At 45.6% G+C, this 25650-nt stretch overlaps 1 protein-coding gene across 15 annotated transcripts in view; it reads left to right on the forward strand.

Moving 5' to 3' along the window:
• Nucleotides 1-1057: 1057 nt before the first annotated feature.
• The window catches only part of LOC120943001 (nuclear factor 7, ovary-like), a 166985-nt gene continuing 142392 nt past the window's right edge, over nt 1058-25650 (forward strand). For 7 of the 15 annotated variants that reach the window (XM_040356026.1, XM_040356029.1, XM_040356021.1 and 4 more), the window contains exons 1-3: nt 1059-1461; nt 21068-21142; nt 21756-22009. In XM_040356026.1, coding sequence (XP_040211960.1) covers nt 1308-1461; nt 21068-21142; nt 21756-22009 — 483 coding nt within the window. In that variant the 5' untranslated portion in view covers nt 1059-1307. Of the gene's footprint in view, nt 1462-21067; nt 21143-21755; nt 22010-25650 lie in introns of all 15 variants that reach the window. The other 8 variants (XM_040356020.1, XM_040356019.1, XM_040356022.1 and 5 more) reach the window with 3 other exon arrangements.

Genomic DNA, 25650 nt, shown 5'->3' on the forward strand with positions numbered 1-25650 from the left:
TGGGGTAGATTCAGTAAGCAATTGCGTCTGCGTAACCATAGTTACGCAGCGCAATTGCTTAGTTGCGCCGGCGTAACGACTTTTCTGTATTCAGAAAGCTCGATACGCCGACTGCAGCCTAAGATATGACTGGCATAAGGCTCTTATGCCGTCGTATCGTAGGCTGCATTCTTACGATGGCCGCTAGGTGGTGTTCCCGTAGTGGTCAGCGTAGAGTATGCAAATTGCATACTCACGCCGATTCACAACCCTACGCGAGCCCTGCGTTTGCATTTTACGTCGTTTACGTTCGTCGGGTTCCGCGTAAGGCTGCTCCTGCTATTAGCAGGGGCAGCCAATGCTAAGTATACCCGTCGTTCCCGCGTCACGATGTTTAAAAAATTACGTTGTTTGCGTAAGTGAATCGTGAATGGCGCTGGACGCCATTTACGTTCACGTTGAAGCAAATGACGTCCTTGCGACGTCATTTGCCGCAATGCACGTCGGGAAAGTTTCCCGACGGAGCATGCGCACTACGTTCGGCGCCGGAACGCGCCTAATTTAAATGATCCACGCCCCCTACGGGATCATTTAAATTACGCGCCCTTACGCCAGGCATTTTTAAGGAGCGCCCGCACAAAGTACGTAGCTACTGCTTCATGAATGAAGCGTAGCGCAGGTAATTTACGGAGGCGCAGCGTTAAAATGGTACGCTGCGCCTCCGTAAGAGGGCGCAAGTCGTACCTGAATCCACCCCACTGATTGGACAATAAGAGAGCAGCAGCATGCGGATGAAATTGGTCTACAAGAAAATGGCTGCTCACAGCACTAAAGATTTTTTCTTTTTATAATAACTTTATTCATTCGACACAGTGAATATAACGAAGAAGTTGGCGCCTTGGTCACGCTCCCTATTTGTTTCCGAGCCTCCCCCCCCCATACCGACATTGGAGGGACAAAGAGAACATTGAGCACCGAGGCGGTTAGAAACTTCCTCCTCACGCACAAAGAACCGGAAGTGAGGCCGCGAGGGGGCGGGGTGAAAATGAGAACGCGCCATTTGCTACTTCCCCCGCCCCTCGTGACCTCACTTCCGGCTGTGTCGTGTTCCGGTGCGGTCGGAGCTGTGTGTCGTTTGTGTGTGCGTCGTTCTGTGTGAGAAGGCCGACGTCTTTCCCGCTCCGTCTCCGGACACCGCGCAACACCAAACCACCGCCCTACCGCGCGCCTTGCACCCCTCACCGGGGATCTGTCCGAGGATCGCCTTCCCCGCCACATAACCTGCCTTTCCCGCTCTTCTCCCGCGCGCACCACGTGACCTGACCAACATGGCCGCCCAGAGCCCAGCGAGAGAGCCGGAGAGCGTGGAGGAGGAGGAGGAGACAATGGAGGAGGAGGAAGAAGAAGAGGAGACCATGGAGGAGGAATTCACCGTCCAGATCGGGTCCACCTACTCCTGTAAGAGGAGCGACGGCACCTACCGTGAGTACTTACCTCATATCTGTATAATACCCCCTCCCCCAACTACCTACCTCACCCCACCCAACAACCACCCACCTCATCTATATACCCCCCACCACCTACTCCTGTAAGAGGAGCGACGGCACCTACCGTGAGTACTTACCTCATATCTGTATAATACCCCCTCCCCCAACTACCTACCACGCCCCCCAACTAACTACCACGCCCCCAACTACCTACCCCACCCAACAACTACCCACCTCATCTATATACCCCCACCACCTACTCCTGTAAGGAGCGATGGCACCAACCGTTAGTACTTACCTCATATCTGTATCTGTATAATACCCCCTCCCCCAACTACCTACCACGCCCCCAACTACCTACCTCACCCAACAACCACCCACCTCATCTATATACCCACCACCTACTCCTGTAAGAGGAGCGATGGCACCTACTGTGAGTACTTACCTTGTATCTGTATAATCCCTGCCCCCCCCAACTGCCCACCTCATCTATATACCCCCAACTACCCACCTCATCTATATACCCCCAACTACCTACCTCACCCAACAACTACCCACCTCATCTGTATACCCCCCACCACCTACTCCTGTAAGAGGAGCGACGGCACCTACCGTGAGTACTTACCTCATATCTATATCTGTATAATACTCCCCTCAACTACCTACCTCATCTATATACCCCCAACTACCTACTCCTGTAAGAGGAGAGATGACACCTACCGTGAGTACTTCATATCTATATCTGTATAATACTCCCCTCCCCCAACTACCTACCACGCCCCCCAACTACCCACCTCATCTATATACCCCAACTACCTACCTCACCCAACAACTACCCACCTCATCTGTATACCCCCACCACCTACTCCTGTAAGAGGAGCGACGGCACCTACCGTGAGTACTTACCTCATATCTATATCTGTATAATCCCTGCCACACCCCCCAACTACCTACCACGCCCCCAACTACCTACCTCACCCCACTACCCACCTCATCTGTATACCCCCACCACCTACTCCTGTAAGAGGAGCGACTGCACCTACCGCGAGTACTTACCTCATATCTATATAATCCCTGCCCCCCCCCCCAACTACCTACCTCACCTATAAACCCCATGGCTGCCTACCACTACCCACCTCATCTATATACCCCCAACTACCTACTCATGTAAGAGGAGCAACGGCACCTACCGTGAGTACTTACCTCCTTTCCATATCTGTATAATACCCCCTCCCCACTACCTACCTCACCCCACCCCCAGCTACCTACCTCATCTATATACCCAACCACCTACTCCTGTAAGAGGAGCGACGGCACCTACCGTTGGTACTTACCTTTTATCTGTATAATCCCTGCCCCCCCCCAACTGCCCACCTCATCTATATACTCACCACCACCTACTCCTGTAAGAGGAGCGACGGCACCTACCGTGAGTACTTACCTCATATCTATATAATCCCTGCCCCCCCCCCCACTACCTACCTCACCTATAAACCCCATGGCTGCCTACCACTACCCACCTCATCTATATACCCCCAACTACCTACTCATGTAAGAGGAGCGACGGCACCTACCATGAGTACTTACCTCCTTTCCATATCTGTATAATACTCCCTCCCCACTACCTACCTCACCCCACCCCCAGCTACCTACCTCATCTATATACCCAACCACCTACTCCTGTAAGAGGAGCGACGGCACCTTCCGTGAGTACTTGCCTCCTATCTATATCTGTATAATACTCCCTGCCCCCCCCCCCCCCCAACTACCAACCTCATCTAAGAGGAACGATGGCACCCACTGTGAGTACTTGCCTCTATATATCAGTATATTTCTCCCCCTCCCCCAACTACCTACCTCACCCCCAACTACTACCCACCTCATCTATATACCCACCACCACCTACTCCTGTAAGAGGAGCGACGGCACCACCTACCGTGAGTACTTTCCTCATCTATATACCATCACCCCCCCCCCCCCCAACTACCTACCTTCTCTGTGTGCCTCCCCCTACTTACTCCTATATAAGGAACAGCAGCTCCTATCGTCAGTACTTACCTCATCTCTATGTATAATGCTCCCCTCCCCCATTGGGTACCTTTCCTATATGGGTATACCCCCCTCACCCGCTCCTATAATAGAAATGTCGCCACCTACCATCAGTACTTGCCTTGTCTGAATATCTCCCCCCCCCCCTTACTACTACCTACCTCATCTATAGTAGAGGTCGACCGATATGGGTTTTTCTCTGGCCGATACCGATGCCGATATTTCAAAATCGGGGCGGCCGATGGCCGATATTTTAGGCCGATTTTTTTTTTCTTTCCCATTATTTTAGAAAACCTAGGTTGGGGAGGAGGTTATTGTTTAGGGTGGAAAGGTGGAGTGCAGCCTATCAGTGTCCATCAGTGCCCACCAATGCAGCTCACCAGTGTAGCCTATCAGTGTCCATCAGTGCCACCTCATTAGTGTCCACCAGTTCAGCCTGTCAGTGCAACCTCATCAGTGCCTACCAGTTCAGCCCATTAGTGTCCATCAGTACCACCTCATTAGTGCCCACCAGTGCAGCCCATCAGTGCCACCTCATAATTATTAAAAAAAAAAAAAAATACAATCTTAGTCATTTTAAGGAGGGGGGTACAGAGAGGTGGTTGTGGAGGAGGGAGGTACAGAGAGGTGGTTGTGGAGGAGGGAGGTACAGAGAGGTGGTTGTGGCGGAGGGAGGTACAGAGGTGGCTGTAAAGCTACCTCTCTGTACCCCCTCCTCTACAGCCACCTCTCTGTACCCCACTCCTCTACAGCCACCTCTCTGTACCCGCCTCCTCCACAGCCATGTGTTGTGGAGAGGGATGGGTGGGGATGCATTGTGCCCCTTAACTTAAAATAAGGGTCACGCTGATGGGCACATTTTATGTTAAGGGGCACTCTGATGGGCACAACAAAACGTGCTCCTTAACATAAAATTTGCCCATCAGAGTGCCCCTTAACATGCAATATGCCCATCAGCGAACACATTAAAAATATACCCATCAGCGTGCCCCTTAACATAAAAGTTTTGTTGTGCCCATCAGAGTGCCCCTTGACATAAAATTTGCCCATCACAGTGTCCCTTAATAACATAAAATGTGCCCATGAGCACATTTATTGTTATTAAGGGACACTCTGATGGGCAAATTTTATGTTAAGGGGCACTCTGATGGGTATATTTTTAATGTGTATGCTGATGGGCATATTTTATGTTAAGGGGCAATCTGATGGGCACAACAAAATGTGTCCATCAGTGTGCCTCTTAAAACAATATGCTCATCAGTGCGCACATTAAAAATATACCCATCAGAGTGCCCCTTAACATAAAAAAGTGCCCATCAGCGTGACCTTGCCCAGCAGTGTTAGTGTTGACAAAAAATAAATGCCCATAGTGATCTACATCAATGAACGAATATGCCACATACCTAGCTCGAATGCAGGGGATGCTGCAAAATAAGAAGCCGGGAAGGAGTAGCAGGGGGCGGGGCGCGCACTGGGCGTCACGCCTCTACTCGCAACGGAGAGCCAGTAGAAGACCCGGGAACCAGGAGCAGCAGGGGGTGGGGCACGCAAGGGTGACGTGAGAGACAGGCGTGGCCCCCTACGCGCAATGTGAGCACGGAGTGGACCGCGAGCTGCGGGGGAAGGACCGTGACGTCACGCCCCTACTCGCCGCCGTACGTAGACTTCCAGGACCTGCGGTGAGTAGCAGAGGCCAATGCGGATGGAGGATTCATGGCGGGGGCGGGGGCACTGGTGACTGGTCAGTACATGACTGGAAGGCAAGGGACCTCAAGGCCTGGATATTGTAGCGGCGAATCGGCCGATTTTTTCACGATAATCGGCCGATGCCGATTTCACAAAAACGGCCAAATATCGGCCGATATATCGGCCGACCGATATATCGGTCGACCTCTAATCTATAGAACCCCCTTTCTCACCAATTACCTGCTATTAGTACTTGCCTCGAATATAATGTACCTTGCCACCTACCACAAGTACTTATCTCATCTAAATCTTACCCCTACTACCTACCTTATCTATGTGTATACCACCTACTCCTTTTGAGGACAGCACCCACCATGAATACTTGCCTCATATAGATTTATATAGATTTATATATATTTATATATATTTATATATATATTTATATATATATATATATATATATATATATATATATATATATATATATATATATATATATATATATATATATATATATATATAATTAGAAATCTCTTAATATATTTTATTATATAAAATATATTATCTATTGCCCCCCCATTACTACTACCAACCTCATCTATATGTATTTAGCACTCCACCTACCCTGAGTATTTACCTCATCTCTCTACATATATATATATATTCTACCCCCCCCCCCCCTGCAGGAAGCATGGTGGAACCTACCATTTGTACTTATTATACGTGCAATTTTTTTTTTTTTTTGTGAGAAATGCTTTTAAATTAAAAATAGAACCTGATATAGGCCTCAATTCATTTTTTGATAATATGACATATGTTACACTGAGTAGATAGATACCGAACACGTCGTACACGGTGCCAAAAAAAAAATCTCCATAGACTTTCCAAACTTTTACAGGTTACCAGTTTTGAGTTACAGAGGGGGTAGAATTATCGTGGCGATACTTTGCATGTAGTGCAAATATCATTTACATATGTGGGTGGACGCAACTTCAGTATGCGTTTTACTGTGTGCATGGGGGGGCACTTTAATGAACATTTTTTTGAAGGGTCCTCTATGGAGAGATCTGAGGGTCTAAAACACCCCAAATATCTTTTCTAACCGTAAAAGAATAAAGTGAGTTCCACCCATTTAAAAGTCCGCTACAAAAGTGTATCTGCTGACTATTAATAATCGCACTCGCCTGTCCCACGGTCCGGCGATGCGGGCATACCCCACCCCCCCTAAAAAAACACAGGGTTACCAGTACTTAAAGTGGAAGTTCCTTTTTTTTTTTTTTAGGTGGAACTCCACTTAAAACATTTTTTTTTAAAGGGGGGAAAAACATGTTTATATGGTCTGGGATCCGGAAGTGACGTCACTCTGGTCCTCCAAGGGCATAGAGATGAGCGCTTGCCATTATCTTAGTGAAGAAACTCCTGGCGCTTGATGGTTCCCAGTTGCTTCTAAAAGTGATCCTGTGGCTGATGTGCTGCTGGGATCACTTATCAGGAAGCTGCGCGCCTACGGGTAAAAAAAAAACGATACAGGGATATGGCACCTAGCTACCGCCATAATACTGGTAATACACCCCCCCCCCCCAACCTACCGACAGTACTTGCTGTCTAAGAGCCCATTCACATCTAGGCGACAAAGCGCCCGACGCTTGTGCCGCTGGAGGGGAGAATTCCCATTGCTGTCTATGAGATGGCTCACATCTCAGACGCCTGTCGCGTGAAAAAAAGTCCCGGACCCTTTTTTTCAGGCGACATTGGCGTTCGGCCATTGACAGCAATGGGAAGGATTTGAAAAAAAAAAAATACACTATTCGCGGCAAAATACGCAGCGTTGCTTGTCGCGGAGGTGTGAATGCAGCCTAATACTGTTGGTAATGTACCGTATATATCCGAGTATACACACCTGAGCTGTATGTACTGTATATCGGTAATACACCCTCTATAGATCTGTCTATGTACCGTATATCATGTAGTATACACCCCCTCTATAGAGCTGTCTGATATGTACCGTATAATAGTATAAACCCCCCTCTATAGAGATGTATATGTACCGTACATCATGTAGTATACACTCCCTCTATAGAGATGTTTGATATGTACCGTATATCATATAGTATACACACCCTCCTTAGAGATGTACCGTATTTCATGTAGTATACACACCCTCAATAGATCTGTAGGATATGTACTCTCATGTAGTATACTTACCCTCTGTATATCTGATATGTACCATATATGGCAGAGTATACACGCCCTCTATATACAGCTGTCTGATATGTACTGTATATCATGGACTATAAACGCCCTCTATAGCTAATGTGTACCGTATATATCGGAGTATACATGCCCACTAGGGAGCTGTCTGATGGGTACCGTATATTACGAAGTATACACGCACCCATAGATCTGTCTTATGTTTTGTATAGGAGTATACACACTGTTTACTGTATATAGGCGTCTATATAAAATCATGATCCTCTTGCCTATGTTCTTTTGTTTTTTGGTGGTTTTTAAACCTTTGGGTTCACAGTGAAGATTTTGAATGACATTTTAGGGTTATGGCAGGTTTTGTTGCTCGAGGAATGGTGGTTTAATGTGCCGTGAACTGTCTCTTGATGTGTAATTACAATTTATTATTTAGTAGGTGTGGTGTTTTTATATATAATTTGGTATGTTTGCTGTGTCCCTTTTTTAAATTGGACTTTCTTGTATTAACATTAAAAGTAAAACTAAAGGCAACATTTTGAATTGAGATCTTTTTTGGCCCCGTATCTCCCATTGCAGAGAAGACCTTTCACTTCTGTCCCCCCTATCCACCACAGAGATGTTAGGTTATTTCTTTCCTTGTAATAAATCAAAATCCAGGAGTTTGAAAGTGAAGATCATTTAATCCAAAATGCAGTAATACATTTTAGTGATGCTTACAAGGTGAGAGAAGGGAGCCCCCCACCTTCTCATCCTTACAGTGAAACAATAATAACACTTCTTATTGGCTGAATTAGCTAAGGAAGATCTGTCTGTACCTGGCACAGACTGGCACTTTATTACCAGACAGAGCTGTTATCTACCAGTATATATTACGTATTGGGGTTAGTTAAAATAAAAGAATATAACAAGTTGGTAACATTCGGAAGCCATGTTAGAAGAGTGAGTGTCAGCTCTGTTTTAAATACACACAAACAAAACTTTTCTAACAGAGTAATGGGGGGTATTATTATCAGGGCCGCCAGAACTATTGTCTCCATTTTGAAGATCTGTTCCTGTTCTGAAGACGACACAAAATGTAGGGTTTTCTTTCACTTTCACTCTTGGTGGTGATGGCCGGCAGGAGACGGTGAATCTCCCTTATGAGGACAGCAATAAAAATCTGATTCTAATCCAGCGTTTCAACTTTTTTTTTTTTTTTTCAATCGCCCATCATAGTGAGGCGCCCCATTCTAAAATGAAACTAATAGTTTTAAATGATGCAGAGGCATCTTCCCAAGGAGAACGCCCAACACTGGAGGCGATTTATCATTGCCAAATGTACAAACGCATTTGTGAGGTCAGGCACTGATGTTGGGTGACAAGGCCTGGCTCGCAGTCTTCGCTCGAATTCATTCCAAAGGTGTTCTATCAGGTTGAGGTCAGGACTCTGTGCAGGCCAGTCAAGTTCCTCCACACCATACTCACTCATCCATGTCTTTATGGACCTTGCTTTGTGCACTGGTCCAAATCCTTTGGTGTAGGGGGGATTATGATGTGGGGTAATTTTTCAGGACTTTGCCCCTTATTTCCAGTGAATGGAACTCTTAAAGCGGAGGTTCACCCTGTAGAGGTCTGTGCGTTCCTCCATGGATTTGCCTCCCCAGACCATCACTGACCCACCACCAAACCTGTCGTGCTGAACGATGTTACATGCAGCATAAAGTTCTCCACCGCTTCTCCAGACCCTTTCACGTCTGTCGCATATGCTCAGGGTGAACCTGCGCTCATCTGTGAAAAGCATGGGGCCGCCAGTGGTGGACCTGCCAATTCTGGTGTTCAATGGAAAAGGCCAATCCAGCTCCACAGTGTCTGGCAGTTAGCACACTAGAGGATGTTGGGGCCCTCAGGCCACCCCCATCAAGTCTGTTTCTGATTGTTTGGTCAGAAACATTCACACCAGTGGCCTGCTGGAGGTCATTTTGTAGGGCTCTGGCAGTGCTCATCCTGTTCCTCCTTGCACAAAGGAGCAGATACCGGTCCTGCTGATTAGTTATAAACCTTCTACGGCTCTGTCCATCTCTCCTAGAGTAACTGCCTGTCTCCTGGAATCTCCTCCATGCTCTTGAGACTGTGCTGGGAGACACGGCAAACCTTCTGGCAATGACACGTCTTGATGTGCCATCCTGGAGGAGTTGGACTGCCTGTGAAACCTCTATAGGGTCCAAATATCACCTCGTGCTACCGGTAGTGACACTGACCCTAGCCAAATGCCAAACTAATAAAAAATAAAATGTCCGCCTCCACCTGAAAAAACATTCATGTTTTGGAGGTTGTCTCATTGTTGCCCATCTAGTGCACCTGTTGTTAATTTCAATTAACAGCAAAGCAGCTAAAACTGTATATGCCCCGCCCCCCCCTGTTAACTGACCAGATCAATATCTCAGGAGTTCTGATTCAAAAGTGTTACATTTTGGTAATGGTGTATCTTTGCACACTGGCACCGACTAGTATTCCTGCTTTTCTCTTCTCTATTCATCGAATGTTACTAGTGCTGATGAAGGAGGTACTCAAGTACATCTTCAGACTCGCAACGTCTTTATCAACTTGTGATGTCATCGGTTGTTGGGACAACAGCAGCTGGCTGGCAGTGCCCAAGGTTGTAATGCTTCACATTGGAAACGTTGTGGCTTTGTTTTAAAAGAACAGGATTATTCTGCTTGTCGGCTTGATAATTTTTGGTAACTTTTTAGGCATTTTTGCAAGGTACCCCTAAAGAATCCAGAAAGCACCCCTAGGGTACCATGGTTGAAAAATGCTCCCTCTCCTAAACGTAACTTTATTTATTTTTTACTTTAATGTAGTTGAAAGTGTGAATTGTCAAATCGCTGGTGTAGAGATGTAAAAACACATTGTATATGCACAACAAATGGTGTAAAAGGTCCCCATTTGTGTTCAGGGGATTGTTTGTTGTAGATGGCCCCTCTCACTTTGCGCACAAGTTGTCCTCTACTTCTGAATTGTGCTCCTCCAGTGTCTTCAAAATCCCTTTTTATTTGTAATAAATTTGCTGAATCTTGATCCCAAGAATTTGCACTCTTGATAGGAGTGGAGATTGGTAGGCCTGGAGAAATAAAAAACATTTTACCTGCAGTTTAGAAGCGGTGTGAAAGGGACCTAAAACAAAGTGCTTTTGAATCCTTTCAATGGAGAGGAGCGTTATTTCACCAGCGCACTCACCCCCCCCCCCCAGTGTGAAAGCATTAATTGATTTGAACAGAAATACGTTTTCATGGGCAGTTCACACCAGACACAGTTCCATGCGCTTTTTTTCTGCACTAAAAATGCATGCACAGTGTTCTATGTATTCCAATGGCTCTAGTTCACACCAGTGCAGTCAGTTCCAGTCCGGTGCAGAAACTGACTGTAGTGGAGAAAAGAAAAATGGAACTCCCTCTGGTGTGAACTGGCCCTTTGTGCAGAAAAAATGTGCACGGGAACTGCGTCTGGTGTAAACTGGCCCTTAACCACTTCCATACCAGGTACTTACGCAGCTTCCCGCCCAAGCCAATTTTCAGCTTTCAGCACTGTCGCACTTTGAATGGCAATTGCGCGGTCATGCTACACTGTACCCAAACAAAATTGGCGTCCTTTTTTCCCCACAAATAGAGCTTTCTTTTGGTGGTATTCGATCACCTCTGCGATTTTTTTTTTTGCGCAACAACTAAAAAAAGGCTGAAAATTTGGAAAAATTACGTTTTTATTTTTTTCTGTTAATTTTTTTGTAAATAAGTTTTCTCTTTCAATTACGGGCACTGATACGGCGGCACTAATGGGCACCGATGAGATGGCACTGATGGACATCGATGAGGTAGTACTGACGGGCACAGATGAGGTGGCACTGATTGGCGGCGCTGGTATGCGGCACTGATGGGCACACATAGGCGGCACTGATGGGCACACATAGGCGGCACTGATGGGCACACATAGGCGGCACTGATGGGCACACATAGGCGGCACTGATGGGCACACATAGGCGGCACTGATGGGCACACATAGGCGGCACTGATGGGCACACATAGGCGGCACTGATGGGCACACATAGGCGGCACTGATGGGCACACATAGGCGGCACTGATGGGCACACATAGGCGGCACTGATGGGCACACATAGGCGGCACTGATGGGCACTCATGGGCGGCACTGATGGGCACTCATGGGCGGCACTGATGGGCACTCATGGGCGGCACTGATGGATACTTATGGGTGGCACTGATAGGTGGGCACTGGGCATGGATGGGCACTGTGGGGTGGCACTGATGGACACTGGGGTGGCGCTGATGGACACTGGGGTGGCGCTGATGGACACTGGGGTGGCAGCACTGATTTTTGCCAGGTTGCCAGTCAGTGCCCATTTGTGGGCACTGACTGGCATCTTTTTTTTCTGTCATTTTTTTTCTGTCTTTTTTTTTTTTGCCCACCCTGGTGCTCCAGGGTGGGCATCCCTGGTGGTCCAGTGTGGTGATCAGAGGGGGGGCTGCGCTGATAAACAATCAGCGCTAACCCCCCCTGTCAGGAGAGCCGCCGATCGGCTATCCTCTACTCGCGTCTGTCAGACGCGAGTGAGGAAGAGCCATCGGCGGCTCTTCCTGTTTACATCGTGATCAGCCGTGGTTGGACACGGCTGATCACGTGGTAAAGAGTCTCCGCCGGAGGCTCTTTACCGAGATCGGAGATGCAGGGTGTCAGACTGACACCCCGCATCACCGATCGCCGCGATGCGCGCCCCCACGGGCGCGCGCGGCATGAAATCCTGCAGGACGTTCTAGAACGTCCTGTCAGGATTTCATAACCACTTCCCGGACGTAAATCGGCCATAGGCCGGGCGGGAAGTGGTTAAAGCATTTTTTTTTCTCTGAAAAAAGTAAATCCTGGAATACAATTCAAGTAACACTGTAATTCTCAATGCAGTTTTCAAACAAGAGAAACATGCATGTCTGCCACAAGGGGACACTGCAGGGAAAATGCCCTGGTTTAGTTTGCTTGTGGGCTTCATCTTGTACCTCCTACAATTGGGTGATTGTTGAGACTCTGTAAATGATTGTCCCCTCAGACCTTAAAGGGGTGGTAAAGGTTAGTTTTTTTTCCCAAATAGTTTCCTTAAAGTTAGTGCATTGTTGGTTCACTTACCTTTTTTCTTTTTCCCATTAAAATGTTTTTTTTTTCTTTGAATTTCTCACTTCCTGTTCCTCCTCAGTAAGCTGTTCTGGCTGACTAACCCCCAGCCAGATGAAGGGGGCAAGCTTACGGAGGAGGAACAAAGTAAGACATTCAGACAAAGAAAAAAAACATTTAAAAGGGAAATGAAAGGGTAAGTGAACCAACAATGCACTAGCTTTAAAGGAACCTTTTTAAATGGCAGTAAAAAACACACAATAGAACTGCTGTTTTACTTGTAATGCCAACGGCCGCCACCACCAGATGGCGCCAGGTCACAGAAGCAAGCTTGGGCCTTCACAAGGCTGCAAAGCCGCAGCCTCAATTACCGCCTGTCACGGGCCCGCTGCGTTCGAGTGGAGGTGGGGGCGCACGGAGACACAAGATCTTGTGCCTCCGTGCGGTAATTACCAGCGGGCGGCAGGTTACAATTTCTTGTCGTAATTGCGAAAATATCGTCCATGGGTGGACACGGCTTCTTAAGTCTTGAGAAGTGGGTTATGTTCCCTGTTTACAGGAGAGGACTAGGCAGAAACATGTTAGATCCTTAACAGAGTTGAACAGCCCCGCCCAGGGGGCAGTCCCTTCAGACATAACCCTCCTCGCTGCAGCCTCAGTTTCGTTCTGCCTAGCAAAGGAGGATGTATGGCTCCCTTCGGGCCCAGCGCCTGAGGAAAAATGTTCTTAATTTTTTTTCTTGAAGAATCTTTCATCTGTCTGCTGAGACAGGCTGGATATTATAGATCCTTGTAGTCTACTCAGTCTGGCCAGCAAACGTGGGCACACCTTTGCAAAGAGGCTTGGTCTGCCACGCCATACCCCATGGCTGCTGGGGTGGCCGGTGAGCTTTGCTCCGAGGTCCACATATGACTGGGCTGTGGTGTTGTCTCACTCACCCTGAGGGGATTGTCTGGCTTGAGTTTTTTGTGGGGTTTCTGTGCAACAGTCTGAAGACAAAAAATTTTTTTTGTTACAAACCAGAGCTTGGTTTGTAACAAAATTCCACCAACCTCCCAGTGTGTTCAGTAAGAGCCGGTTCACACAGGGGGCGGCTCGACTTCGGGGGCGACTCGGCAAGGTGTCCTGAAGACGACTTCAAAGGCAACTTGCAAAATGACTTTTGTATAGAAGTCAATGCAAGTCACCCCCAAAGTCGTACAAGAACCTTTTTCTAAGTCGGAGCGACTTGCGTTGCTCCTATTAGAACGGTTCTATTGATAAGAATGGGACGCGACTTGTCAGGCGGCTGAGTCGCGCCCCAGTGTGACCCGACTCTAAGTGGGTTTCCAGTAAACCTCAATGTCCAAATAACCCCCCCCAATCCCTGGACACCCAAGAGTCGGGCTAGCTCTTACAACATGCAGAGTTCCCATCGGTTTTTATGGTTATCAGATGAGAAAAGATTCACTGGTCCAATGTCATGCCGACCACTGTGATCCCATAGTGATGGACGACTTCCATGGATGTAAATCAGACTATTAGCCAGACCTTCCCATACTTGCATGACAAATGTAAAGAAGTTCTTGATTAGTGGCTGGGAAATTTCCCGTCCCAAGCGATGTGCCCCAGACGTAGTCTATGGTTGAGGTTTCTCTCGTGTCTTTGTCTACATTGGTCACGCATGTCCGCTCTGTGATGAACAGATCTAATCATTGATGTCCTTTATTTCAAGGCTCTACTTTTAAAGCATAAGTTCACTTTAAAGCGGTAGTTCACCCTCAGTGTCAACATTGTACCATAAAATCAGGCATTGTAGCGCGAGCTACAGTATGCCTGTCTCGAATTTTTTACCCCCGTACTCAGTGTACTGGTACATTATAGATTCCGACTCCTGCGGGGAATGGGCGTGCCTATGAAGAGGGAGGATGATTGACGGCCGGCCCTGGCACGTCACGCTCCCCGAAGACAGCCGGAGTAGGTCTCGGCTCTTCACGGCGCCTGCGCACAGGCTATGCGCAGGCGCCGTGAAGAGCCAAGCCTATTTCGGCTATTTCCGGAGAAGCGTGACGCGCCAGAGCTGGCCGTCAATCACCTTCCGTCTGGATTGGAACGCCCATTCCCCGTGGGCAGTCGGAATCGTCTATGTACGATTACACAGTGAGTACGGGGATAAAAAATTCGAGACAGGCATACTGTAGCTCGCGCTACAATGCCTGATTTTATGCTAGAAGAAAAAAAAATTTTTTTTCTTGTTTATAGGGTGAACCCCCGCTTTAAAAATAAATGGGGGTTTTTTTTTTTTTTTTTTTTTTAGCCTATAAAGCATTTAACCAGTGATTAGCAGATCCCTGGTGCCATACAGGTCTCCTGCAGAACTGTCAGTGTATCTGTTTGCCCATACATCCCATCCCGTATGGCAGGGCTTGACAAATTTGCTTTTTATCTAGAACCCCGCTAAAAAAGTTGAAGGCCAGGGTTTTTTTTTTTTTTGCCTACTGGTCTTTTACCCCCTTCCTGCCCAGGCCACATTTTTATCTTTCAGCACTTTGACATTGCATGGTCATGCTACAGTGTACCCAAATACATTTTTATGATTTTTTGAGACTGCCTTCTTCTGGTGGTATTTAAAGTGGAACTTCAATCTATTTTTCCAATACATTTTCTGTCCTTTAACTTTGGATAGTAAAACATTTTTTCCCTGCCAGTAAATACCATATACAACCACTTCCTGTTTCTTGTCTGACCATATTGCTGGTCAAAGACCAGGTTACTTTTTGCTTTTCGGCACTGCGTCGCTTTAACTGACAATTGCACGGTCGTGCGACGTGGCTCCCAAAAATTGGCATCCTTCCCCCCCCCCCCCCCCAAATAGAACTTTCTTTTGGTGGTATTCGATCACCTCTGCGGTTTATTTTTTGCGCTATAAACAAAAATAGAGCTACAATTTTGAAAACAAATATTTTTTACTTTTTACCATTATATATATATATATTCATATTCCCTCTGTTAAGGCTGATACGTATTTTTCCTGAAAAAAAAAATCGTAATAAGCGCTTGGTTTGCGCAAAAGTTATAGCGTATACAAAATAAAGGATAGTTTTATGGCTTTTTTTTTTTTTTTACTAGTAATGGAGGCGATCAGCGCTTTTTTTTTTTTTTTTTGTTTTGTTTTGGTACTTCGACGTATGGTGGACACTTGACACATTTTTGGGACCATTGGCATTTTATAGCGATCAGTGCTATAAAAATGCATTGATTACTATAAAAATGCCTCTGGAAGGGGTTAACACTAGGGGGCGGGGTTAAGTATGTTCCCTGGGTGTGTTCTAACTGTAGGGGTGGCCTCACTAGGGGAAATGTCTGATCGCTGTTCATACATTGTATGCACAGACGGTCAGGCATTTCTCCCCCTGATAGGACCGGGAGCTGTGTGTTTACACACACAGCTCCTGGTTCTTGCTCTGTAACGCGCCATCGCGTGTGCCCGGCGGTGATCGCGACCGCCGGGCACGCGAGCGGGGGGCGCTAGTGGCCGCTTTGAGAGCCGACGTAGAGCTACGGGCTCTCGCGCAGGAGAGCCGACCTGCCGCCGTAGAACTGCGGCGGCTGGTCGGCATGTAGTTAAGGAACAGGCAGCAGCTTCAGCTGCCCACAGTTAAAATGGTTGCAGCCGGACTTTGTGGAGGGACATTTCTGCAGCAAGTACAGTATATAAAAATGAAGCTTTAGAATGGCAGAGATGTTTTTATTAGATTGTGAGCAGACTGCAGTTCCTCTTTAATCACCACTGGGTTTTTGCTTAACCACTTCAATATCCGCCCAAAAACGATCTGTCTCCAAAGCACAAAGTCCTGTTTCCTTCCTCGATCAGCATAAGTTCTGACAAGTTCTCCGACAACAAGCTAAAACTAGCCTGAAATTTGTCGGGTGGGTGCTATAGATTAGCAGAGAGCTTGTCTTGTCACAGCTCTGCAAGTCTCTGCCCATGTGGAGGGGGGGTGTGCTTTTCTTCCAATCAGCTGTCTCCGTGTATGCCTAGAATCCACTCCTACAGCTGAATGAGGAAGTAAAAAAAGTAACACAATGTTGGAAATCTAAAGAATATAGCAAGCTGAATGACAGCAGATATACATATAAAATGTGTTTAATCTCTGTATCATCTGAGGCTATAAACTTCACTGGGCATAGGAGAAAGTTTACATCCACTTTAATCCTTCGCTTGTCCTAGATGTTTAACCCTTTCCTGTCAGTACAGTGACAGTGCATATATTTAGCACTGATCACTATATTGGTGTCACTGGTTACCACAAAGTGTCAGTATGACCGCTGCAATATCGCAGTCCCGCTATGACGATCGCTGGCATTGCTAGTATATAGAAATACATTCCATAAATATATCCCATAGTTTGCAGATGCCATAACATTCACGTAAACCAATAATACGCTTATTTGTAGCCGAATACATATTGGCCTGAATTTTACTTGCTTTACCGGCGCGGTGTTAATAATAAAATAAAAAAAAAACCTTGACTCGTAAATCTTTTTTTTTTTTTTTTTATCGCAGATTTGTGGAAAAAATCGCCCAGCTCTATGTACATGCTATGTGTTATAAATATCTTGTACGTGGACAACTTTGTATAAAAAAAACTTTTTAATGTTTCCACATTTTCCAAAAAACTTGTGGGGAAGAAAATGACAAGTTCATTATGCCTCGTAGATTATACATTGGGACAGGGCTCAACAAATCTCGGTCGCCAGGTCGCAATGGCGACTAGAAAGAGCATCCTGGCGACTTGGCTTGGAAGGTGGCGCCATCTGGTGGTGAGCCGTTGGTATTACAAGTTAAACAGCAATTCTAATGTAATTTTTCACTATTTTCACTGCCATCTTCCCTCTATTTAGAACCCCCAAACATATATATATATATATATATATATATATATATATATATATATATATATATATATATATATATATATATATATATATATATATATATATATATATATTTATATTTATTTTTTTATCCGAACACCCTAGAGAAAAAAATGGCGATCGTTGCTATATTTTCTGTCACGCCATATTTGCGCAGCGGTCTTACAAGCGCACCTTTTTTGGGGGAAAAAATTACTTTTTTTAATTAAAAAAATAAGGCAACAGTAAAGTTATCCCCATTTTTTTTTTAATATTATGAAAGATAATGTTACGCCGAGTAAATTGATACCCAACATGTCACGCTTCAAAATTGCGTCCGCTCGTGGAATGCCGACAAACTTTTACCCTTTAAAATCTCCATAGGCGACGTTTAAAAAAATCTACAGGTTGCATGTTTTGAGTTAGAGGAGGTCTAGGGCTAGAATTATTGCTCTCGCTCTACCAATCGTGGCGATACCTCACATGTGTGGTTTGAACACCGTTTACATATGCGGGCGCTGCTCACGTATGTGTTCTCTTCTGCGCCCAAACTCGTCGGGACGGGGTGCGTTTTCTGGCTCCTAACTTTTTTAGCTGGCTCCTAGATTCCAAGCAAATTTGTCAAACCCTGCATTGGGGTGTTTACTCTTATTGACCCCCATATCTCACTGTAAAGAGGACCTGTCATACCATATTCCTACTACTACGGGATGTTTACTTTCCTTGTAATAGGAATACAAGTGATCAAAACATATATTTTAAGTGTCAAACTAAACATTTTTTAAGTAAAATTTTTTTTATTTTTTTTTAAGTGCCTGTGTGCTCGCACGCAGAAGCGAACGCATGCGCAAGTCCCACCCACATATGAAAACAATGTTCAAACCACACATGTGAGGTGTCGCCGCGAATGTTGAAGCGCAAGCAATACTTCTAGCACTAGACCTCCTATGTAACTCGAAACTAAAAACCATTAAAAAAATTAAGCGTCGCCTATGGAGATTTTTTAAGTACTGAAGTTTGGCACCATTCCACAAGTGTCTGTGCTTGACGTAACTTTGGTCTAACTGTTTTTTGTTTCATGCTAAAAAAGTTTTACACCAAAAAATGTTTGAAAAATTGATGCACATTCTGTACGAGTTAAAGTTTCTATGACCGCCATTGTATTCTCTAGGGTCTCTGCTAAAAAATGATGATATATGTTTGGGGTTTGTTTTCTAGCAAATAAAATGTGATTGATACATGTTGGAGAGAAATGTCAGAATTGGCCTGGTTGGCAATTTGTTAAATCGGGTTACCAGTCTGCCACAAATCCTAGTCTGACAGTCTTCAGCAGCATGTCTGTAGACGGACTCTTTTCGAATGCCCATAGTCTAGCGCGCTCCCCGGCCGCCTTGTGGTGTCGCGCCCTGTGACCGAATTATACATTTTAAATTATAAGTAGCCTTCGGTTATGGGGAGTTCTTGAGGCCCTCGCATATCAGGAAAGTGGACCACCACTGTCCCTGAGTATATTTTATTGCAGTGAATACAAACCCTTGTGTTTCCTTGGATAAGGGGTGTGTTTGTACTAATTTTTTACCCCCCCCCCCCCTTTGTAACCACTTAAGCCCCGGACCATTAGACTGTCCAAAAACCAGAGCACTTTTTTGCGATTCGGCACTGCGTCGCTTTAACTGACAATTGCGCGGTCGTGCGACGTGGCTCCCAAACAAAATTGGCGTCCTTTTTTCCCCACAAATAGAGATTTCTTTTGGTGGTATTTGATCACCTCTTTGGTTATTTTTTGCGCTATAAACAAAAATACAGTAAATTTTAAAAAATTCTATATTTTTTGCTATACTGAATATCCCTAAAGTATTTAATATAAGGCTAACAAAATCGTTTGTATTCAATGCAATAAAATATACTCTGGGACAACAAAAAATGCAATAAAATATACTCTGGCACAACAATTTTTCCACAGTTTAGGCCGATATGTATTCTACATATTTTTGAATGAAAAAAACGCAATAAGAGTATTTTGATTGGTTTGTGAAAAAGTTATAGTATCTACAAAATAAAAAATGGATTTATGGCTTTTTTTTTTACTAGTGAGTGAGAAACTTGTATAGCGCTACAAATGCAAACTAAACCACCTCAAGGCGTCATCTGCGATTTGTATCGTGACTGCATTTTTATGGCAGACACATTGGACACGTTTGGGACAATTTTATTTTTTACCGCAATCTGTGCTATAAAAATGCACTGATTACTGTGAAAATGACGCTAGCAGTGAAGGGGTTAACCACTAAAGGGTGCTGAAGTGGTTGTGTGTCCTAGGGAGTGATTCTAACTGTTAAAGGGCGTGGCTACCAGTGAAACATCACTGAGGGAGCATGTGATCAGTGACCGTGTCACTAGAAAGAACAGGGAGATGTTATGTTTACACTGGTCTCTCCCCGTTCTGCAGCTTTGTGACCCAATCGCGGGACATCGACGGACATCGAGTCCGCGGGCACAGAGCTCGTGGCAGGGGCGCGCCTGCACGGCGGGAATTTCAGTCACGTAAATATATGTCCCTTTGCCCAGCCGTGTCATTCTGCCGACGTAAATGTACAGGAGCCGGTCCTTAACCGGTTAATGGGTTTCCACAAGTGGAAGAAAAGCATATTGCCTGATTCCCCATCAACAGTGTTAATGGGGGGGGGGGAATCCCTATAGTACTATAGTCGATCGATAGATGGATCAACATCAGTATAACGAGCCCACCCATGAATGGATTTAATCCCAGGCCATTCCCGGCTGAGATTGAATCCATCTATGGCATTGATCTACAGTGTTAACTGAGAAGACATCTTTGGTACGCGGCTCCTTTTCAGCTGGCTCTCAATGAAACCGCAGACTGAGCCGTTCCAACTAGGAGCTCATTCACCTCTATTCTGCATAATGAATATTCATAAACTGACCTTTTTCTTGGGCCCCTTTCACATGGGGCAGTGGAGGTGCGGTGACGGTATAGCGGCGCGATTTTTAGTGCCAATATACCGTCGTATTTACCGCGTTATTCGGTCGCTAGCGGTGTGGTTTTAACCCCCGCTAGCGGTCGAGAAAGGGTTAATACTGCCCGCAATGCGCCTCTGTAGAGGCACATTGCGGGCGGTATTACCGCGGTTTCCCATTAATGTCAATGGGAAGGAGCGGTAAACACCCCGCTCCTATACCTCTCCAAAGATGCGGCTAGCAGGACTTTTTGAGCGGTCCTGCTAGCGCACCGCTTCAGTGTTTGAAAGCCTTCGGGCTTTCACATTGAAGCCTGCAGGGCACGATTTTTTTCAGGCGGTATAGCGGCGCTGAAAAACGCGTCGGAGTGAAAGGGGTCTTACTGAGGCACACGTATAGTACACACGTGTGGGGGAAAGTCCCAAAATTCTGCCTACTGGTTTTTGAAACTTTTTCCACCTAATTAACCAAAGTAAATGTATTTGTTCTTTAATCACGACTTTAATATATAAAATACAGAATGCAAACCCCACTATACCTTTCCGTGAAATGCAAACCCCACTATACCTTTCCGTGATACTATTTTATCAGCACTCCATCCTATTAATAACCTATTGTTCTCTTTTGTCTTGTAGATGATGCTGAAGTTGTGAAGACCAGAATGAATAAGCGTGCCGGAAGGGAGGAATATTATGTCCGTTATGCTGGATGTAAGTAAAGACTTCACATAAGCTCCATCAAACAGATGTTTACCTCCCCTGTGAGCATTCCTTCAGCATTAGTAACGCTCGCTAGCAGAGTGTGGGGAATTTATATGTGACCCCCCCCTGAGCCTGAAGAAGCATAGAGGTTGGCAAAAAGACAGTCGGCCAGGACAGAAAATTGCTATAGCTGGAGGGAATTTTATAAGATCTCGGCATGTCATAGATAAGGCTACCATATAGAGAAGACAGTTGAGATGGCCATTTTGAGTAAGGGATGATTCATGTAGCATTTACTTCTTAAAATCCATCTGCCCTTACCCCAGGAAGGAGGGTATGCTTAGCCGAGAAAACCCACTTCTCGCCTCTTGGGATGTATGACATCCTTTGCCTAGGCAAGAAACCAGATGTTAAAAATAAAAATGTAACTATATGCTTTCCTATTCATTTACTAATGCTAGCAGCATAAGGATTAAAGCCAGTCAATGTTGATTGAGAGTGCAGTTCTGCTTTAAGTGATGGCAGCGGGTGAGATTTATCCCGGTGTTTAATTTTTTGTATAACATCCGGTTGTAGCCTTTTCTTTGTGTATACTTACTTACAGTATTTGCTTGCTTTCCAGTGAACTGCCGCCAAAATGAGTGGGTGGATAAAACCCGTTTGGTTCTGGTCAAACAAGTGGAAGAGGAGGAAGACGCAGCAAATGAGGAAGATGAGGCAGTAGATGAAACCAATCAGGAGACCTCTGAAAATGGAAATGAGCCCCAAAAAGAGGATGAACCTGAGAAAGAGGATGATGAAGCTGAGAAAGAGGAGGCTGAACCTGAGGAGGAGGATGAGCCCGAACCAGAGGAGGATGAGGAGCCTCAAGCAAAGGTAATACAAAACACCAATCCAGTCTATCCATCCTGGAGTATCTGACCCCAGCTTGGAATTATTTGATTGTCTTAAAGGGTAACTCCACCTTTGACAACAATATTCCCCTTTGGGTGATCTATGTACATTGCAGGGATTGTAACAAACTTTGCAGATTCCTTCCTTTTTGTTCAATCAGCTGCTGCACATGCAGGGCTCTGAGGAAAGTGGGAGGGTCTGTGTCCCTTTAGACATGATTTCCCTTTGGGAGTATCTCACCAGAAATTAATTTTTTTTTTTTTTTTAAACAACTTTATTATAACAAAAGGTGCATACATGTCATTTCATACAACCACAGTATAACCGATAACATGAGGGTGTGCAACAAACAGAATAGATACAGTTCAAGGCTGACGTCCCGAATTAGAAACCTATGAAAACAAGAGTAAAAAAATAAGAATAACAGAGGAGGAAAAAGCAGCATCAGGAGCCAACCGTGTAAATGTCTCTGACCCGTAACAGTATACCCGGCCACTCCTCGGGCAATACAGACCCACAGTGCCCTACGTGCAAGAATCAGAGTCTTGCAGCCAACGATTCCATATTTTGTCATATTTGGTTGGGCATTCCCTGTTAATGTATATAACATTTTTTATACGGTAAATTATTATTGACCTCCATCTTCCACTCCACCAGCCCAGGGGGCACGGGCCGCATCCACTGTCGGGCAATTACCTTCCGCACCGAGAACAACGTCTCATGCAAGAACGTCTTTGTGTATTTGTCTGGTATCACCCCGAGTAGGCATGGTTTTGGGTCTAATGTGACCGGAGAACCCATGTGGTCATGTAGGAAGGTTACAACTTGCGCCCACAGACCCTGAATCTTGGGGCATGACCACAGTAAGTGAAAATGTACCCACCTCCCTCCCACACATCTGACAAAGGGTAGACTGGGTGTTTCTATATCTGGCCACCCGAAGGGGGGGTGAGATATGCCTGATGGATAATGTAAATTTGAGTCAATCTGTCAGAGCTTGGGTGAGACAGCCTTGCAGGATTCTAGAGCCTCCTCCCATTCCTCATCTTCCAAGGGGCCTATCACCCTTTCCCATCTAGGTTTGAGCTTATATGCCAACCTGGTGGAAGCAGGGGTAGAAAGCATACTGTAGAAGGCCGATGTTGGTTTGCGGGGGTCAGTACTTTTGATTATGGCCATGATTGGATTAGGGGCAGCCTGCGGTATGGACTCCAAAAACTGAGCCTGGACCGCGTGTTTCACCTGCAAGAATCGAAAGAGCATGTACTCGTGGAGTGAGAATTCTTCGCTAAATTACGTTTGTATAACACTGGTGCCTTTCCTTCAGAGCCCTGTGCTGTGACTGGCGCACACAAATGCGTGGGAGTGACATCATTTGCGCTCAGGCAAATCGGATCTGGAGTCTGCGAAGCTGGAGGCAAGACAGCTGAAGATAGGAGCCCCTGCAGTGCTGACATTGGGGCACGGCAACAGCTTAGGTTTTTTTTAAGCAAAGATTCTAATAATGTGCTAGTATGAGATGCATACTAGCACATTATGACATGACTTTGCGGGGCGGGGGAAGAAACTTTCAGTGGTGTACAACAGTCTCAATTGTCTCTTGCTTGAGATCAGGACGAATACTCTGGTTGCAGATGATTGTAACATCATATGATCTTGACACACCTTTGCAATGATATATTAAGTCTCTTATCGGCCCTAAGCTGAAAAATGCTATAAGATGGCCTTGAAGTGCACTATAAAACAGGTCCCTGCCTGGTGTGTAGGCTTGGATTTGGTAGCTGGTGCAAAAGAAAAGGGTCCTCTCTGCCATGACGACGTATCTTTACCCGTGGTACAGTGTTATACAGAGAGGGACACACGAGAAATGGGAGGATTATTGCATCTGAACTCCGGGATCAGCAGATATTGTCCAGATACATTCATTGTGCGTTCTCCCTTAACTCTGTATGAATCCAATGGAAAGGTTTCCCTCTGTGCGGGAGACTTCTGTAATAAAGACCGCTCACTGCTGCGCTCCTTGTACGGGAGGGGGGAGGGGCGAGGGGGGCTGGTCTTGTCTTTGCCCCTTCCTGTAGTTTACTGAAGGTAGTGGGTGGAGCCTGCTGGGCCCCTCCCATAACATTTTTTGTGCACGGGGGGATTGGTCTTGCCTCCCCTCCCTCAGCTTTGCTCCCAGAAGATTTATATCCTCTTTAGCTATTGAGGAATGTATTTAGTACTGATGGGGATTACTGTTATCTGTGGAGCTCTGCCACAAGCAATTTACTTGACTTTCCTCTTAAGCGAGAGGATGACTTGATTGTGATTCTGATGGGTGGAGTTTGACCTCTGGAGGGAGTTTTATCTCCACACACGGCCCTCCTTTGTCTCAGAATAAATCCTTAAAAGAAAAAGAAGTCTTGGAGCCTGACGGCAATGCTTGTCTTTTCTCCTCGTCGGAGCAGATGCATCAAGTAAAATAGTTATACGTGAGATTCAATGCTATTTTTTTCTTTGAGTCTTAATCCTTGCATACAGGAATGCCTCTGCCATATAACTATTAAAGAAAAAATTTTCACATGAGATTGGTGACTGGGTCATCTTTTTAACCGGCAGGCTCCTGCACATATATGGTAACAGAATGGCATGGCTTGGCAGAATAACGTATATTTACGTCACTTTAAAACAGGGCCCCACAAAATCCGGGCGCCTGGTCGCAATTACGATAGTGACATGGCACCCGCGGAAGCTTAGGCTTGCAGAAGGCAGCAAAGTCGCGGCCTCAATTACCGTCGGGGCCCACGTCGGCCGGTAATGAGGACGCGGCTTTGTGGCCTTCTGTAGGCCCAAGCTTCCTATTGTGATTTAGCGCCATCTTGTGGTGGCCGTTGGCATTACAAGTAAAATTGCAATCCAGCAATTCTAATGTTACGGTTTTCACTGCCATCTCCTTCCCTCTAAAGCCCTCAAGCTTGGATAGATAGAGAAATGTATGTGTGTCAGGTCGTCTTGCGATATATTTTCCCCCAAGAATATGTAGAATACGTATCGGCTTAAATATCCCCAAATATTTTTTGGGGATTTTTGTTTATAGCGATACAAAATAAAAGCCGCCGAGGTGATCAAATGCCATCAAAAAAAAGTTCTATTTGAAAAAAAAAAGGAACTTCAATTTTGTTTGAAAGCCACGTCGCACGACCGTGCAATTGTCAAAGTGATGCAGTGCCAAATCGCAAAAAGCCAAATGGTTCGGGGCTGAAGTGGTTAAAGAACTTTTGAAATGTATATATTTTTTTTTTTATTAGGCTTTGTTCACATCATGGTGCAGAGAGGTCAGTCTTTCTGTAAACATTGCGCAAGGGCACAAATATATCCATTGTTCTGTGTCCTGTTCACACCAACACTGGCACATTGTAAAAATTTTCGCCACAGGCCTCTACATTGGTGTGAACAGGTCACATAACTGACATGCATGAAAACTCGCGTCAATGTGCCTAAAAACTCACTGAAGGCCGCATGAAAACTGAAATCTGTGGGTTTTTCTTACCAATTTTCACGCATGTATCCTGTGAATAAATAAGCTTACTCTCTACTCGTTCTTGCCCTCCAGTGAAATATCTTTGGTAATTTTAGGGCCTTTT

This window comes from Rana temporaria, chromosome 6 (assembly GCF_905171775.1).
Source record: "Rana temporaria chromosome 6, aRanTem1.1, whole genome shotgun sequence".
NCBI lineage: Eukaryota > Metazoa > Chordata > Amphibia > Anura > Ranidae > Rana > Rana temporaria.